The sequence below is a fragment of the Typopeltis vanoorti genome, chromosome 20 (assembly GCF_054136105.1).
Source record: "Typopeltis vanoorti isolate ZY-2024b chromosome 20, IOZ_Tvanoo_1.0, whole genome shotgun sequence".
Classification (NCBI taxonomy): Eukaryota; Metazoa; Arthropoda; class Arachnida; order Uropygi; family Thelyphonidae; genus Typopeltis; species Typopeltis vanoorti.
The window spans coordinates 4,910,899-4,929,295 of record NC_143568.1 but is presented as its reverse complement, the minus strand read 5'-3'; the positions used below and the strand labels follow the sequence as shown (position 1 = coordinate 4,929,295).

The 18,397-nt window shown below is 35.1% G+C and overlaps 1 protein-coding gene across 1 annotated transcript in view; it reads left to right on the top strand.

The window, feature by feature from the left end:
- LOC150095203 (putative ATP-dependent RNA helicase DDX43) overlaps positions 1 to 18,397 on the top strand; it is a 282,514-nt gene that overhangs the window by 76,232 nt on the left and 187,885 nt on the right. The window contains exon 4 of the mRNA XM_090409697.1: positions 6 to 179. Coding sequence (XP_090265823.1) covers positions 6 to 179 — 174 coding nt within the window. The remainder of the gene's footprint in view (positions 1 to 5; positions 180 to 18,397) is intronic.

Below are 18,397 nucleotides of genomic sequence, written 5' to 3'. Positions count from 1 at the left end.
TACAGGACGTCAGGGGACAAAAATAAGAGAACTTCAGGAACAAAGTGGTGCTAGTATTCAAGTATTTGCAGGAGGATCAGATGAAACAGAAGTAGAGATTAAAGGTTCAAAAGAATGTCAAGATACAGCAAAAGAATTAATAAAAAATTTTCTTGCCATATTTGACAACCCAAGCAATGGTAAAGATCAATCATTTTAAAGTTGGTATACATTAGTAACTCATGTTGTAACTATTTATGTCACACAACTTCCATTTATACATTTCCTGATGTGTGTGTGTGTGTGTGTGTGTGTGTGTGTGTACCAATGAAGTCTATCAATTTCTTATGATATGTGTCCCTGAAGATTATGCAGGATACCAACATGAGATTTCATTATTAGTTTTCCTTCAGTTTTTCTACCAAATTGCTCTGTTAAGTTTCCAGTACAATCACCTGTTTAATTACTGTTTATATACATTTGTCCTTTATTTTGGGCTTCTTCTGCATCTTTTCCCACTGGTATGCTTCAAAACCTATTTTGCTAATCTTCTGATCTGTTTAAATAAGCAGCCTGCCTTATATTAGCTTTGCTTATAGATTGCCATTTTTTTTCCCTCCAGTTTTTTTCAACTGTTTGATTTTTAAAGCCAGTTCAGACTTTTGTATATTGTTGTGTGGTGTTTTGATTGACTTCTTGTTCTGTAAATTTGTTTATTTTTGGTTTTCTACCATATCTGCCTTACTCATTATGATAGTTATTTTCATGTTAAACTGGTACTTTGTTAAATTTCCATATTCAGATTTTCATAATTACTGTTCGACCACAAATGCGAGAACCCTGGGCTGGCACAATGCCAAAAAGAGTCAATTCGATGCATGAATTCATCATCAACACGTGAAACCATGTGCTTTATACATAAAATTTTCCAACTGCTGTACAAGCAAAATAGTTACCACTTTAAAAATGAGAATTTTCACAAAAGAAAAGCTAGTTTTCCATCATATAATAATGAAACACTCATCCCATGAAATGCATTGATTACCCTATTATTGGAATGGATTCGCCGCCTTCTGCCATGTGCAGATGCGTCGAGGGGTCTTGCATCTGTGGTTGGACATTATAGTGATTCATATTGAAATTTCTGGAATAATCTACATAGAAGCAGCAGTGAAATATTTAATTTAATAACTAAATTAAGTATTTACAACTTGACATTTCACTCAAACTAGCATTATCAAAGGTACTTTGAAGATGCATACATAGCAAAGACTAAAATTATAAAGACCTCTAGAACAAGGACAGTCACATGGATGGAAGATGACAGTGCTCTGTGACTATCGCTAACAATGGATAGAGTGGTGCACCAAAATTTATATAGCATTACACCATTTCTGTTACGGTTCACTGGATTCTATAGCACATAAGCTGCTTCTAGGAACAGTCTGATTTAAACCAGGATCTGTATAATAGTTTTGCTTTTTTCCACCTAATGAAATTGTCTTCATCCAGGGCATGTTGTGCTAGTCTTTTTGGTTGTCCATACAGAACATTTTTTATGTTCTTTTCTCCTTATCCTGGTAGTTCATCCTGTCTGTTCAAAGTACTGGATCCCACATCGACAGAGTATACTGTAGACATCTGGGAAGGTGAGAGGATCCTTAATTTGTCTGAAGAGTGGATGCTTTCAAAGGGGAGTAGATTGTTCTGATTTTGTGTTAATGGAGCCTGGTTTATCTGTTCCACCTTTAATGTGGAGTAAGGATATGGTGTATATATAGTCAGGTTGGTGTATTGGGGATGGGGATATTCTTTAAGTTCAGTGAGTTTTTGTTGCAACCCTTCTGTTAAAAGTGTAATCTGAGTCTGTTGTGTTCCAGATGCAGTGTAGGTTCTAAGGACAAAATATGCTCTGGCCTGGAGGGTTTTGAAAATTGTAATATTCTGGGCAGGATGGTGATGTGAAGTGGCATATAACTATCTGCCTGTGTGTGTGTGTGTGTGTGTGGAATTCCAATAGACTGAACACATGAGGGGCTTATCTGGTTGCTTTGTAACTAAGGTATCCAAGAAGTCCAGAGCATCTTCCTTTTTTACTCTTCAACAGTAAAAGTAATTCAGGGATGGATATTGTTGACAAATTGGCAAAAAGTTGGAAGGAGTCTGTGGGCCAAATGGCAAAGACATCATCTGTATACCTCAAGCATACGTTGGGCTTGAGGGGAACTGAATTAAATGCCAACATTTCAAAGAATTCCATGTATACAGTGGGAGTGAAAGCAGGAGAGCCTATACTTTCAATGTGTTTAAAATGCTGGTTATTCCAGCTGAAATACCCTGCTTTAAGGCAGTGTATTTTTTAAGAGTATGCAAATATCAGGGATGAACAGTTTGGAAAGCAGCTCTAATGTATTGTCATTGCTTTTAACTAATGTTCTAGTGGACATGTCAAAGCTTGCTAAGTGATCATTTCCTTGCAATTGAATGTTCTGTATGACGGTTTTAACATGTGTGTGTGTGTGGAGTTTTTTTTATGTAAGACAATGTCTTGCCAGTATATCAGTATGCTTATTAAGTTTTCAAGGTTCTACAATTAATTCTCGCCATAGAGAACTAGAGACCACAGGAATCGTTTATTATTAAATTTTTTTTAGTACATCATTGTATCTATAAAGCTCCAGGCAGGACTATGCACAAGTTTGTTGTGAATTTGTTATAATGGTGTTTGCAATAGTAATAGTTAAGACTCTACAGGGGTATTTTATATCCCCTGTAGAGTCTTGAATCTTGGACCAATGGAACATATCTCTACCAATAGTAACATAATCTGTGGAATGTTTTCTATATATTCTCTCCATTTGTATTTGTTAAAATGATGCTAGTAATTATTATTCCATGTGGTAAGCAACAACCTAACAGGTACTTACCATTGTTATTATCTTTACCACTTTTCATCAAATTTTCCCATAACATTTCTCTGTCCAGGATTGATTTTGTATTCTCTACTTAAGTTTATCAAGAACCAGCTTTTCTTTCTTCTTGTCTGCTGTCCTCTAATGATTTGAAAAAATTTCTTTTTCTCTGCTAGAGTTTCTATGATACCAATCATAATCAAATTCCTGATATATGCACTCTTAGGTATACAGGATATTATGATAGTACTGCGTGAAAAACTTAAATCATTACTAACTTCCTATTGACAGTTTTCCTCCAAATTCACCTGTTATCACTCATTTACTCCAATATTGTCAGATTTTATATTTCAGTCTTATAAAGTACTTCTTATTGTATCAGTCCACTAGCTCCCAGTTTTCCCTCTAGGTCGTCTTCCTGCAAAAAAAAAAAAAAAAAAAAAAAGAAAAAAAAAGTTTTTTTTTTTTTTTTTGCAGGAACTTACCATTTGTATTTGTTAAAATGATGCTAGTAATTATTATTCCATGTGGTAAACAACAACCTAACAGGTACTTACGATTGTTATTATCTTTACGACATATCCTGAATACTAACAATGTTAAGTTCCTTTCTTCCAAATATTCTCAATTTTGCTCGATTCTATGATTTTGCTAGTGATGTCATCTGTTCACTTCCCTAATTTTTCTCAGAACTCTCATATCCTTGGTATCCAGCCTTTGATCAAGTTTTTTATTTCTAACTCAGCTCTCAGATCCATAAGTCAAAATTGATTTAAACATATCTTGTATGTAGCTTGTTTAGTGGTTTGACTAATTTCTCTCTTATTTCATATGAATTTATTCATTTGACCTCCTACCATGCCATCATCCATCTATTTATTGTACATAAGCAGATGGCTTATTGTCACAAAGATGCTTAGTGATGTGCCATGTGGTGATCCTGTTATTGGAGGCTTCAGCTCTCTGAAGATCACTAACTCCACACACACATCATCCATCCATTTCACTGACAGTTTATCGCTTCCTCTTTTTCCAGGAACTTTACCTTCTATCACTGTCATGAGATGTCCTCCTACCATTCTTTCTATGTGTTCTGTTCATAGTATTTAGACTTTCTTCTGTCAGTATCCTTACGGAGCCTTAAAGTTCTACCGATTCTTTCTAGCACCCATCCAGCTATCCACCTTTCAGGATATGATATCCTCAACAGCCTTCTGTAACACTGCATCTCAAAAGCAGCTATCCTTTTCCTGTCAGACTTCTTTACGTTCCAAGTTTCACACCATGTTGTTGTTTCTTTTGTGAACCCACTGCAGATTACTCTGATATCCAGTCTAGTGGGATGGACATGACTTGGAAGATTTTAGAGTCTAAGTCTTACTTTGGCTCTTAGTAGTTGGTCAGTACCACAGTCTGTTCCAGGACAAGTATGCACATCAAAGATGCTTGTCTTCTACCATTGGAGAATCAGGATGTAACTAGTCTGCCTTTACTTGGACATCTAACATCAATAGGTCAAGGCACCAGACTGGTTACATCCTGATTCTCCACCGGTGGAAGATACATAGTTTCATCGTGGGTGTTTTCTACCATAATTGTTGGGTTCGCCAACAATTATGGTTGTTGGCGTCAGAATATAAGAGACCCCGTACATTGTAGGCAGTCCAAAACAGTCTTTAGGCTTTTGTAGAATTCCTCACTCTCTTCATCAGGCCTATCTCTGTGAGGTGAATAAACTACCATGATTGATACATTAATAGGATAAACCTTTAGTTTACTACAAAAGTCTCCTTTCATTGATGGGATTATTATCAAGAAAAGAGCCCTTGCCTGAACTTTCCTCAGTACCACAGCTATCATATAATGCCCTGAGTCACCTCCTGAATAAACAGCTGGCTTACGATCCTGTCTTTTGAAATGACCTTCTCCATTTCATCTTGTTTCTGTAATTCCAGGGATGTCAATTTTATACCTTTCCATCTCTTTACAGACAGAGCCCTGAATGCATCATCATCATCATACGCATCAAGGATTTAGGCCTAGTATGGCCTGTTCCGACCTTAGAAGTCATCGTTCAATCGTTTAAGAGGACATCCTGGTTTTCTTTTTCCTAATGGCTTGTACTTTAAGGCTTGTTTTGGTAATCTTTTTGTTTTCATTCTTTGAACGTGTTCCATCCATCTATGTTTATATTTTTTAATTTTTTCAATTACTGGTTCTTGGTTTAATTCTTCCATAATATCTTCATTTCTTTTGTGATCAAATAGGGTATACTTTGCAGTTTTTCTCATAAACTTCATTTCTGCTGTTGTTAATCTTTATTTGTCTTTTTGTTTTATTGTCCAGATTTCGCTTCCATACATTAAGACCGGTAGGGCTAATGTATTGTATACTTTTAGCCTGGTTTGTTTTTGAACTAGGTTTGGTTTAAATATAGAGTTAATTACTCCTGTTATTTTTAAATATTTTGCAATTTTTATGTTTATATCTTTTTCATTTTCATAAGTGATCATACATCCTAGGTAGTTAAATGAATTCACCTGTTCTGAGATCTTGTTATCTAATACTATTTTAGTTCTTGCTGGATCTTGTCCTTTAAAGGCCATAGTTTTTGATTTTTCCGTTGATATTATCATACCATAATCTTTGGATATCTCATTTAGATTTAAAATAGCTTTCTGTAAGTTATCTTCAGAATTTGTAATTATTATTTACAAATGCAGATGTGATTATTCTGCCACCATCACACATAGTGTGCATCCAGACAGAAAACTGGCAATCCACCTACAGAGGTCCTGGGTCAGCCCGAATGATGGTAGTTTGCCTAGTAGGCCTTTGTGCCAGACCTGGTCAAAAGCTTTGGAGATATCTAGTGCAACCACTTGATATTTGCCAATCCTCTCCATAGCATTTGTCCAGAGATGGTTGACGTATGCGAGTAGATCTCCTGTTGATCGGCAGTGGCGGAATCCATACTGGCGGTCATTTATTTGGTGAGTGTAGTGTCTTCAAGATAGTGTAAGAGGTGGGCATTGCTGATTTTTTTCCTTTGACAGGACTGAGGTAAGCGAGATAGGGCGGTAATTGGATGGCAGTGATTTGTCACCCTTCAATAGCTTGAAGCTTTTGTGAACACAGTGTACACTTGAAGCACAGTGAATACTCGCACCGTGCTATCACTGCTTGTTTCATTTAGCAATTTTTCGAAGTAATTACTCCATACTTCAAGGATAGCACTCTTCCCTCCATTTCTAAGCTTCTTCAACAACCTCCAAAATATCTTGCTATCTTCTTGATATTTATTTTCTATGTTCTTGCCAAAGTCCTCCCATGACTTGTTTAGCTAGTTTTACACAGTGTTTAGCTTTCTTACATTTGTCTCTGTATTCTCTAAGAGCACAAGCTGGCTTAATTGCCAGGAACTTTTGATATGATTTCTTCTTTTCCTTCACTGCCTCGTTAACTTCCTGTGTCCCCCATGGAGTTCTGATTTTTCTATCCTTGCAGACAACCTCACCTGCTTCTCTAGCTGAGTCAATCGGGGTTTTCTTCAAGGCTTGCCACTGAATCTCCAAGGTTTGGTTCCTGTTCTTAGACTCTTTCATTTTTTTTTCAATAATCTTTGTGTATTTTAGTCTACAGTTCACATCTCAGAGCTGTTCAACTTTTATTTGCTTTAAAACTTTCTTACATGTTATTCTTTTCAATATGAAATTCAATTTTATCCTGCTCAAGACTAAATAGTGATCACTTCCAATTTCAAATCCTCTGTACACTCTGGTGTCCTGCACAAGGGAGAAAACATCGCTATTAACACTGACATAGTCAATGAGACTTCTTTTTCCTTGCCTCTTCTTTCCATGTGAATTTGTGCACATTTTTATGTTGGAACATGGTGTTAGTTCATAACCAGTCCATGTCCTGAGCAGAAATCCAACAGGTATTTGCCATTATTATTAGCTTTGCTCTTTTCTCCAAATTTTCCCAAAATATTTTTGTATGTCTGACAATTATTCCTATTCTGCTATTTAGATCCCCAACAAGGACCAACTACAAATAATATAACAGATGTATATTGCATGAAGCAAGGCATGGTCTGTCATCAGGTACTTTGGGTTTGCCACTCCCATATTCACTACTGTACCAGCCTTGGTAACTCTGTTGTCTGTTTCTTATTTCATTTATCACCTTCACTAAAAAATGTGTCTGAAGAGATTAAATGGTTTAATTGTATATATTCTCCATTCAGGTGGCAGTTAATGTTTTCAGTATTCTTACCTATTTTCATAGTCTTTTTATTGCTGATTTTCATATCAAATTTGTTTTTGCAGTTATTCAATTTAGTTAGGGAATCTTGCACACTTCTAGTGGATTTATTTTGGAGTATAACATCATCTGTATAAAGTAAATAGCTAAGATTAACATATCCAATTTGGATATTAGGTTTAACGCCACTTCATAATACAATCTGGAATAAAAGTGGAGATACCTTTCTGTATTAAATCATCTTCCTGTTTTTTTTCAATTCTAATTGCTTAATTATAACTAAAATATAGTTTAGGTATTGCCTGATATAATATCCTATTTATCTCATATAATATTGTAATGTTTTCAACAGCTTTTTTCTTGGCACCTTATCAACCTTGTTATGTGCCTTTTCCCAGATCTACAAAACTTAGATATGGCTCCATGAAAATTCATTGAACAACAATTTGTCAAAATTGCAATTCATCAAAAAAAAACAATTCGCCAAAAATGTTAACTAAAATTTCATTAAATTGACCCCCGGCCAAAGCGGAATTGCTGATATCATTTCAAAACTTTTTTTTGAAAATGTTATGATAAAAGTGATTAATTTAGAACAAAAACTGAACTGTGCAGAACAATTTCTTGTACCAACAAGTTTCTACTAATTCCACTAAGTCAGAGTTATTGTAATACATAATTTTGACATTTTATTTCTTTGTTGTCCCAAATATAGCTGAAATGGAATGGTTCGACATGTTCTTGTAAAAGTTTCAAATAGCGAATCGGAATCAGATTCACTTGAAACTTTTATTCAACCCATAATAATTCTATTTGAATTATTAAGCGATGAATAAAATTCATCATCATTATCATCATCAAATTCCTGCCATGTACCCTCAAGGGGTGTACAGGATATGATAGTACTACATGAAAAAAAAATTACATCATTACTAACTTCCTATCTACAATTTTCCTCCAAATCAGTCTGTTACATGTCAAGACATTATCAGATCTTATATTTCTATCATCTAAGGCACTTTTTACTGTATCAATCTGCCTATATCTTGGTCTTCCTCTGGGTTTTTTCCTGCCAACCTGGCAGAGAACACTTGTTTTGCTAATCTTTCTTTGCCCATTCTGTTTAAGTGACCATACCACCTGAGATTAGCCAATGTCGAGTTCTTTCCTAATATCCTCGTTTTTAATATGATATTACCATTGATGCCATCTGTTCACGCCTATTTTCTTTCTCAGGACTCTCATATCTGCGGTCTCTAGTGTTTGGTCAAGTGTTTTACTTCTGACCCAGCTCTCGGATCCATAAGTTAAAACTGGTTTGAACACTGTCTTGTATACAGCTAATTTAGGGTTCTGACTAATTTCTCTCTTATTCCATATGAATTTATTCAATTGACTTCCTACCATACCAGCTTTGCTGATTCTGTTGTCTATTTCTATATTTAATTTACCATCTTCGCTAAAAACTGTGCCTAAGTAGCTGAAATGTTTTACTTGTTCCACAGGTTGCCTGTTCACAACACAGTTGACATTTTCATTGATTCTGTCTATTTTCATTGTCTTTGTCTTTTTATTGCTGACCTTCATACCATATCTATTTCAACCATTATTCAATTTAGTCAGGGAATCTTGCAAACTTGTAGCGGATTTATTTAGATGTATAACATCGTCCACATAAAGCAAAGAGCTGACATTAACATCTCTAATTCTGATATCATGTTTAATACCACTTTCCTTCACAATGTGATCCATATAGATAATTAATAACAGAGGGGATAATGTACATCCTTGTCTCACACCAGATTTAACATTGAATTGTTTATTCGATTAATTGCCTTTTTGATGAACTCTCCTAGGATACGCTTAGATACAGATCCTGTTATATTTTGTCTTAAATCTGATTCTGATATCTTTATTTGGCCCAAACCCAGCCTGCTCTTCTCCACGTTTCTCTTATCAATTTTCTTAGCCTTTTCTGTTGTTTTGGGTATAACTTATCCAGAACTCTCAGTATTGAATTTCCTCTAATTCACACATTCGGGTTTTGTTTCCCTTTTCTAGAATTCCAATCATCTGAAATTTGACCTTTTTGACTAAGCCTTCTGAAATATGTAGTTTAGCCACAGTAAAACTTATGCCTCCATATTTTTAAGCATTTCTGAGCAAATATCGTTTTCCCCAGATACCTTTATCACATTCAATGATTTTTGATAGCTTTTTCTACCTCAAGTGTTGACATGTGCTGCCAATTGCATTTGTCTTGAATGTTTTCTAGACAAACAATGTCTTTAATTTCATTATTTATATTGCCTTTACATCTCTGATTATGTTTACAGTACTTTTTTCCCTTCATTTAAAATTTTTTTTGACATAGTTCTCCCATGACTTTTGTTTAGCTAGTTTTACACACTGCTTTACTTGCTTACGTTTTTTCTACATCCTTTCAGAGCACATTCTACTTGCCAGGAATGTGTGATACATTTTCTTCATTTTCTTGACTGCCTCTTTAACCTCATGAGTTCACAATGGAGTTCTGATTTTTCTAATGTTACAGACAACTTCACCACATGCCTCCCTGACTGAATTGTCTGCCACACAAATCTCCAAGTGTTTGGTTCGTGTTTTTAAATGCTTTCATTTTTTCTTGAAAAATATTTGTGTATTTGAGTCTACAGTTCTCCTCTGAAAGCTGCTCACCTTTGATTATTTTTTAAGATGTTGTACACTTTTATTTTAGGATATTCAGTTTTATCCTGCTCTCAAGCTAAATGGTGATCATTTCCTATTTCAAATCCTTGGTATACTCTTGTCCTGAACCAGCATGAAGATATCACTATCAATAGTACTGCAGTCAATGAGGGTTCTTGTGTATTCTCTCCATCTGAATTTGTCCACAATCTTTATATTGGAACATGTTGTTAATAATGACTAGATCATGTCCTCAACAGAAATTACAGCAGATGCATACCATGATTATTAGTTTTCACTTTTCTCCAGATTTTCTGAGAACATTTCTATATGTCTGGTAATCATTTCTTACTATTATTTATATGACTATTTTAGCCTGTTTTCGTTTAGGAGTGTCCCTTATTTTAAATACATTGACTTTTTACTCAAGAATTTTTAGGGCATTATAAGTGTATTTTAGAAGTAAATACAGGGTGTTTCAAAAAGAATGACCCGATTTCAAATAATTAACTTAACTAAAATTAACTAAGCGTAATGGCTATTTGGGCACTAGTGGTGGCATCTAGGTCGTCATATCAAACTCTGGGCCAAGGCCATTCACATGGTACAAGTTGCATTCATTTGTGGTTCGTGGTTACAGAGATATACAATTTTCAAATCGGGACATTATTTTTGAAACACCCTGTATATGCAGACTAATAGAGGAAAAAATTTTGGATATACCTTGTTTGGATGTTAGGATGTCTTCATTCTCCATACTTCTGTTTGGCCGTTAGGGGGGGGGGGTGAGGCAAGGTGGGAAGATTAAATTAGAAAACCCAGTTTTTTTTAAAATCAATATATATATATATATATATATATATATATATATATATATATATTATATTTAAGGGCACTACTTTGGGAAAAGGAAGGGATTTATGGGAAAATGGGGCTGGGGAGCGTATTAACGGGGTGCGAGCCATTTCGATTGTGTATCGTCATTGGAACATTTTGGGATAAGTGTAGGGTTATGTCACGTCTGCTTGGTGTATCTGCCTTAGAAGGACTTTTGTTTTCACTTATTAGTCAGAGTTGTGACCTAATTTTTATGTTGTGGAGCTTCTAACACTCGGAAATTAGGTAGGGTCGGTGGACATTGATTGAGTTTTCGTCACATTTTATGGCTATTATTTCCGATGTTCTCTTACTTAACAATGTCCAATTTTTTCTTTTTCTATGTGCCTGATGCTTTCTCTAATTCCTCAAAAAACATTCCACTTCTTAGGCTGAAATAAGTCATCTCATTATTTAATTCTCCATTCTGATATTTACTACATCACTACTTGGTATTGCCTGCCATTCAAGAAGGTTATTCATTCTCTTATTTATTGTTGAATACTATAGCTGCTACTCCTTTCCTCCTGATCGTTGTTTCAAATATAACATCTTGCATTAGAAGAATATTATCTGTTTTTTCTTTTGCTTCAGTAACACCTATTGTGATCTGGTACTTATCCTGTTCTTCTGTTAGTTCCATTTGTTTTCCATAAATGCTTATGTTGGTGGTGGCAATCTTGAACTCTGCTGATGTCGAGTTTGGATTCATTCCAGTAGCTGGCTTTCCAATCTTTGCCCTGGTTCCCTGATTGAAATAGCAGGGGGCCTTGTTTAATTGGGAGATGCTCTAGTTGTCATGAAGGGGATGCACCATGAGAAGGTAAGAAACATTAGGTCAGAAGTCCTGCTTTGTTCTCCACACTTAAGGTTACATAAAAATCTCTCTATCCAGTGAACTTAAGTGAATCCCAACAGGCACAAATAAATGTAATTATTCAATTTGCTATTTGGAAATTTACACATGTCAGTTTACTTAAAGCTGACTCTCATTAAAGAATATAGCTTTATCATTCTGTTGAATATCACTTAGTGGCTGAAAAAAATTATCACTTACAAGGTATGTCAACTTGGTATTTTTAATTCTGCCTACTTCACCTCAATGATCAATGTCCATCGTCACATTCCCTGAGTTTATTTCAGCTACAGTTAACTCTCCCTTTAGAAAATAGGTACAACAAACTTACTATAACAAATTACTGAAAATTTGCAACCAAAGTCCTGTAAGTAACAATCCTCTCCTAAAAGAAATTCACTATAGCACACTATTACAGACTTTCTGTGTTATACAGGCTTTTTGTAGTGCGAGTCAGCTGTATATAAATGCATTTCCAATGCTTTGTTTGGTTTCCTGACAAAAACAGCATGGGTTACAGTTATGTTGTATTTGTATGTATGTGTAATTTCTGCTAATATAGGATAGAGTTCGGGTGGCTAAGTTGCAAGTACAAGCCTTTCCTCATTTGTTTAACATCCAGGTAAACTTTCTAGTAATTGGGTGTACCCAGGGAATGTGAGGATGGACATTGATCAGAAGGTGATCTAATTCTTTCGAGTTATACAGCTTTGGCTCTTCAGATCAAATTTATTAACCCGTTAACATAAAAAGACGTCTGTGACGCGTCTTTTGTTTATTGCACAAAATTGATTTTGACGTATCGCAGACGTTACGAAGTTCGCGACAATTTCAAACGAATTTCGTACAAAGACATCTGTGACACATCTTTTTGTTTATTGCACCAAAATTGATTTTGACGTATCGCAGACATTACGAAGTTTGTGTCGATTTCAAACGAATTTGGAGTTTTAAAATAATTTATATGTCAAAGGGTTAAATAGATTTATTAGAGGTAGATGGCTTTGACTTGAATATAATGAAATTTTTCTATAGTAAAAACCCTTAGTTCACTAAAAGAATAGGTTTATAGTGAAAGATCTGTTGTAGTGAAATTTACTTTAAAATGGCACTGATGCTATGACACTTTTGTGTTTGTTGTAATGAGTGTTAGCTCTCTCACCTGTTTTGACATTAGATTTAGCATTATTTTCTTTATTTATATTTATATAGATTAGAAAAACTTTGGACATAATATACAAAATCCTTACAATTACAGATCACCCTTCTTTTATAGGCAGTTTGAGCTGCTGAATTGTAACTTGAAGTACCTGTACCATAGGCTATATATATTGTTTCATTTCACCATATAGGTTTTGAACAGCTTTTATCATGTGGAGATTTACAAAACTTGGAGATCCTTATGTTCCTATGATTTCTTGAATGTTTTATCTAAAGTGAAAAAAAAATCTTGACAATCTTTATTTAGCATGAAACTGCTGGTTCATTATGTTCTATCCTGAACCATTTCTCTTAATGTTTCCCAAGTATGCTTGTATAAATCTTGCCTAGGACCCACAGCAGGGAAATTCCTCTTTAATTCTCACATTTAGTTTAATTTTCCTTTAAATGGTATATTTTCCAGTCATTTGGTATCTGATAAAGCAATTGGAATTTTGTAATATAAACCGCTGAACAATTTTTATGCCATCATATTTTAGCATTTCAAGTTATATTCAAATCTGAAGTGTTTAATGTGTCCATTGGCTCAGGAATATAAGGAAGACCTTTGATAGGCTTTGCAATGGTAACTTTACCAGCCTGTCATCTATAGAGGTGTCATAGCCCCCCCCCCCCCCAAACTTCTACAAAAGAAACCATCGAGAGAACATAGTTGATGCATATTTAGTGCTGTATCTAAATAGCCATAACTGTCTTTCACTCACTATTTGTATGCAGGTTTTGTTTTTTACTTCATTGGGAGAAACATGCTAAGATCGTATTCACATGATTCTCTTTTTGGTAGTTAGTTTACATCATGCTCACAGTAATCTAAAAACTAAGTGTCCAGAAATGAAGTGATGGTTATTAGTTCTTCATTTAATTTTGCATATTGATTAGCAAGAGATTATAATTTTAGGATGCTTTTTTGTAATACACATTATCTGTGCACTTGAACTTATATGGAAATATACTTAAAAAAATTATATGTGAAATTAAAGATATCAGTCATCCAGAATTCTTGAAATGTTTTGACTTCTTTCAAGTTGAAAAAATCAGTGATTAAAATTAATACCTGTGCATATTTGTATGTAATAAAAAAAAAAAAGTAATTAGTACTGAAAACTTTTTTTTTTGTTTATGTAAACACTAAATGAAATTTGTTGATATAACTTTGGTTATAAAAATCTCACTTTTGTTATAAAAGTGAAGTGTTGTGAGAAAGTAGTTAGACGAAGCATGATTATTTTCATTAAACATTTAGCTAATTTGTAGGCAGATATCATCAGTGCTATCTACAGATAGGGCATGGTGGCATATTATTAAGTGAGGCCTTCAGGGAGTCAGAGCCTCATTGAGGGAGGCCACATATTACTTGCATCAGCTATCATACCTGAGCTTGAACTCGCTCACACTACCTCATGCACCACTCTCATAGAGTAGTACATGATTGAAATGAACCACTCTAAAAAATTGTGCTCGCATCCTTCTTCTTGAAGCCATTCATTTTTAGCTTCTGAGGATGCCCTCTCATCCTTTCCCTATCCTCCATAAAATGAAAAATTTCATCTACTGATATCATGCGTAACTCTCTCAGAAGATTGTTATCTTAATCATATCCCTCCTCCTCTTTCTGTTTGTTAGTGTCTGTTTATCCTCTGAGGTGTTTGCAATCTTTGCTATATAGCCCTTGAATTTCAACCTAAAACTCTAAGATCCTAAGCCTTATCAGTTTCTTCTAGCATAATCTCACCAATATAATATTACATTGTATCATCACACCATAATGCATGACTTTACATTTATTAACACTAAACTGACAGTGGTTTTCACATACCCATAATTCCAGCCTATTCAAATCATTCTTCAAGTACTGCATATCAGCCAAATTCTTGATTGCTCTGAATATCTTTGCATTAATTAAAGATGCCGAGAAATTCTATTCTTGGTTTAATCCTTTATTCAAGAGTAAGCAAACAAAGTTCGTGCCTGAAGTAACTTCAGTACTGGGCAATTCGTATATAGAAGCTAATGACTTCACATCACTTGCCTTAGTAATCCATAATGCAAAGCACATATCCTTATGGACATGTGTAATGCTATGCATTATGGGAAGGGTCACTACCCAGACCGGTTTTGACCTTTATTGAGGTGAAAAAGTAAAGGGGGTGTTCATCATGGTGCAAGAGAGCCTGATAGTATTAGGAGAATGAAAAGACAGATAGATAGTATGAGAGATAGAAAACAGGCCTCAGCTGTTCTATATCATATAACCAAACCCTTTCATTTTTTTTTTTTCATGAATCTCATATCAATGAACAACCAAAAGAGCAGTTGAATCTTAAAACAGAGATGACTGATGTCCATGTGGTTAGCTTTATCCGAGTTAACTGCCTTGAGTTGGCCTTCTCTGCTTGGATTGCTCTCCAGTAATCCCTGCAATTGACTATAAGATCACATTGAATTAAGAGGATAGAACTATTTAAAAAACTTCTCATAAGAAGAATAGACAGAATTTTAACTCCCCCTGGTGACTAAATAACTTAAGGAAATTATAACGTACAATAGAATATTCATTAAATTAAACTATTTTATTATTAAGGTTTAATATAATGTATATCTATTGTACATTGTAATTTCCTTAAGTTATTTAGTAAGCATGTTCAGCCAACATTTCTACAAAAAACCAAGCCTTTCTACGAGAACTTCCCCTGGTGAATATTGCATAATGTGGGTGGTCTACACCATCTAGTCAAAAATTTGATATCTTCTAGAATACTTCTTTCTAAGTATAAAAATTGTCTGGCTGAACAATAAAATTTCCACAATACAATATTACAAAGCATTTGGATGTCATATTGCGGAAACAAATGTTATTGTGGAAACAAATGGTATTTTAATTCATTAATTATATAAAAATCAGGGTGCTTAAGGGTCAAAGCTGTATAACTGAGAGGAGACCTCCACATAGCCTTTAAAGGAATGCGGAGAACCGACCAGGGCTTCTGACCTAATGTCCAATCCTCACCTTCTCGTGGTGCACCCTGTTGGGTATCTACTTTGATACTGAACGAACGAGGATGGGCTGGCAATTTGGGATTTAGCTGACCAAATTGTATTCTTATTGGTTAAACCAAAATATAAAAAATGATGGTACGACATGACAAAATTTCATGCCGGCTGGGGCGTCGCCTGGTTAAACAAGGTGCCCCGTTGTTTTCGCCAGGGAACCAGGGCGAACAGCGAAAAGTCAGCTACTGGAACAAATCTGAAAACAAACTCCAACTCAACATCACCAGAGTTAAAGATCGGTACTATCAACGTAAGAACCCTAAATGGCAAAGAAATGGAGCTAGCTGAGGAATTAGATAAGTACCAGATTGACATAATAGGGGTGACTGAAACAAAAAAGACCAAAACTGGTGAGATCTTTCTGAGCAATAAATACAAAATGTTATATTCCGGCAATAACAATCAAGGAAAAGAAGGAGTAGCCATATTATACAACACAAAATACGAGGCTAATCTTCTTGAATGGCAGTCAGTCTCAAGTAGAGTAATGTGGGCAAATATGAGAATGGGGAACTGGACTATGAGACTTATTTGTGCCTATGGTCCCACAGAAGGTTCTACTAAGGTAGAAGTGGAGGAATTTTTTGACGCTTTAGAAAAAGCAACTGACACAATGAAAAAGGAAAAGTTGATCCTTGTTGGGGATCTAAATAGCAGAGTAGGAAATGATTGTGAGACATACAAAAATATTTTGGGAAAATTTGGAGAAAAGAGCAAAGCTAATAATAATGGCAAATATCTGTTGGATTTCTGCTCAGGACATGGACTGGTTATTACTAACACCATGTTCCAACATAAAAATGTGCACAAATTCACATGGAGAGAAGAAGCTAGGAATAAGAAAAGTCTCATTGACTATGTTATTGTTGATAGTGTTTTCTCCCTGGTGCAGGACACCAGAGTGTACAGAGGATTTGAAATTGGAAGTGATCACTATTTAGTCTTGAGCAGGATAAAATTGAATTTCATATTGAAAAGAATAACATGTAAGAAAGTTTTAAAGCGAATAAAAGTTGAGCAGCTCTCCGATGTGAACTGTAGACTAAAATACAGAACGATTATTGAAAAGAAAATGAAAGAGTTTGAGAACAGGAATCAAACCTTGGAGATTCAATGGCAAACTCTGAAGAAAACATTGATTGATTCTGCCAGAGAGGCATGTGGTGAGGTTGTGAGGAAGGATAAAAAAAATCAGAACTCCCTGGTGGACACAGGAAGTTAAAGAGGCAGTGGAGGAAAAGAAGAAAGCATATCAAAAGTTCCTGGCAAATAAGTCAGCTTTTACGCTTACAGAATACAGAGACAAATGTAAGAAAGCTAAACAGTGTGTAAAACTAGCTAAACAAAAGTCATGGGAGGACTTTGGCAAGAATATAGAAAATATATATCAATAAGGTGGCAAAATATTCTGGAGGTTGTTGAAGAAACTTAGGAATGGAGGAAAGAGTGCTGTAAAAGGAGTTAGAGATGATAAATGTGACATGAGAACAGGAGAAAAAGATATCCTTGAAGTATGGAGTAATTACTTTGAAAAGTTGCTAAATGAAACAAGCAGTGATGACAGCACAGTGATAAAAAAACACTGACCAGGCATGCAGTCAGGAATACATATCCATACTTGAAGTAGAAAAAGCCATCAAAGGCTTGAAATGTGGAAAGGCAGCAGGAGTAGATGATATTCGACCAGAAATGCTGAAGTATGGTGGTATAAAAGTCTTACAGTGGCTGCACTGCATAGTTCAGAAAGAATGGACAGAGGGACGAATTCCCGATGATTGGAGTAGAGCTCTCATAGTACCCATATATAAAAAGGGAAATAAAACTGAATGTGAGAATTACAGAGGTATTTCCCTATTGAGTGTTCCTGGCAAGATCTATGCAAGCATACTTGAGAAACTGTTGAGAAGAATTGTGGAAGAAAAGCTTGGTGAAGAACAAGCTGGATTCAGGCCAAACAGAGGCTGTCAGGATCAGATCTTCACTTTACTACAAATAGTCAAGAAAGCATGGGAATATAACAAAGATCTGTATTTAAGCTTTGTCAATTTGGAAAAGGCATATGATAAGGTGCCAAGAGAGAAGCTATTCAATACGCTGCAGTTATATGGTGTCAATGGGGCATTATATCAAGCAATACTTAGTCTTTATTTGAGTTGTAAGTCAGCAGTTAGAATTGAAGGAAGTACAGGAAGATGGTTTAATGTTAAATCTGGTGTAAGACAAGGATGTACATTATCCCCTCTGTTATTCATTATCTATATGGATCACATTATGAAGGAAAGTGGTATTAAATCTGATATCAAAATTGGAGATGTTAATGTCAGCTCTTTGCTTTATGCGGATGATGTTATACTTCTAAATAAATCCGTTACAAGTCTGCAAGATTCTCTGACTAAATTGAATAGCTGTTGTAATAGATATGGTATGAAGGTCAGCAATAAAAAGACAAAGACAATGAAAATAGGCAGAATCATTGAAAATGTCAACTGTGTTGTGAATGGAGAACCTGTGGAACAAGTAAAACATTTCAGCTACTTAGGCACGATTT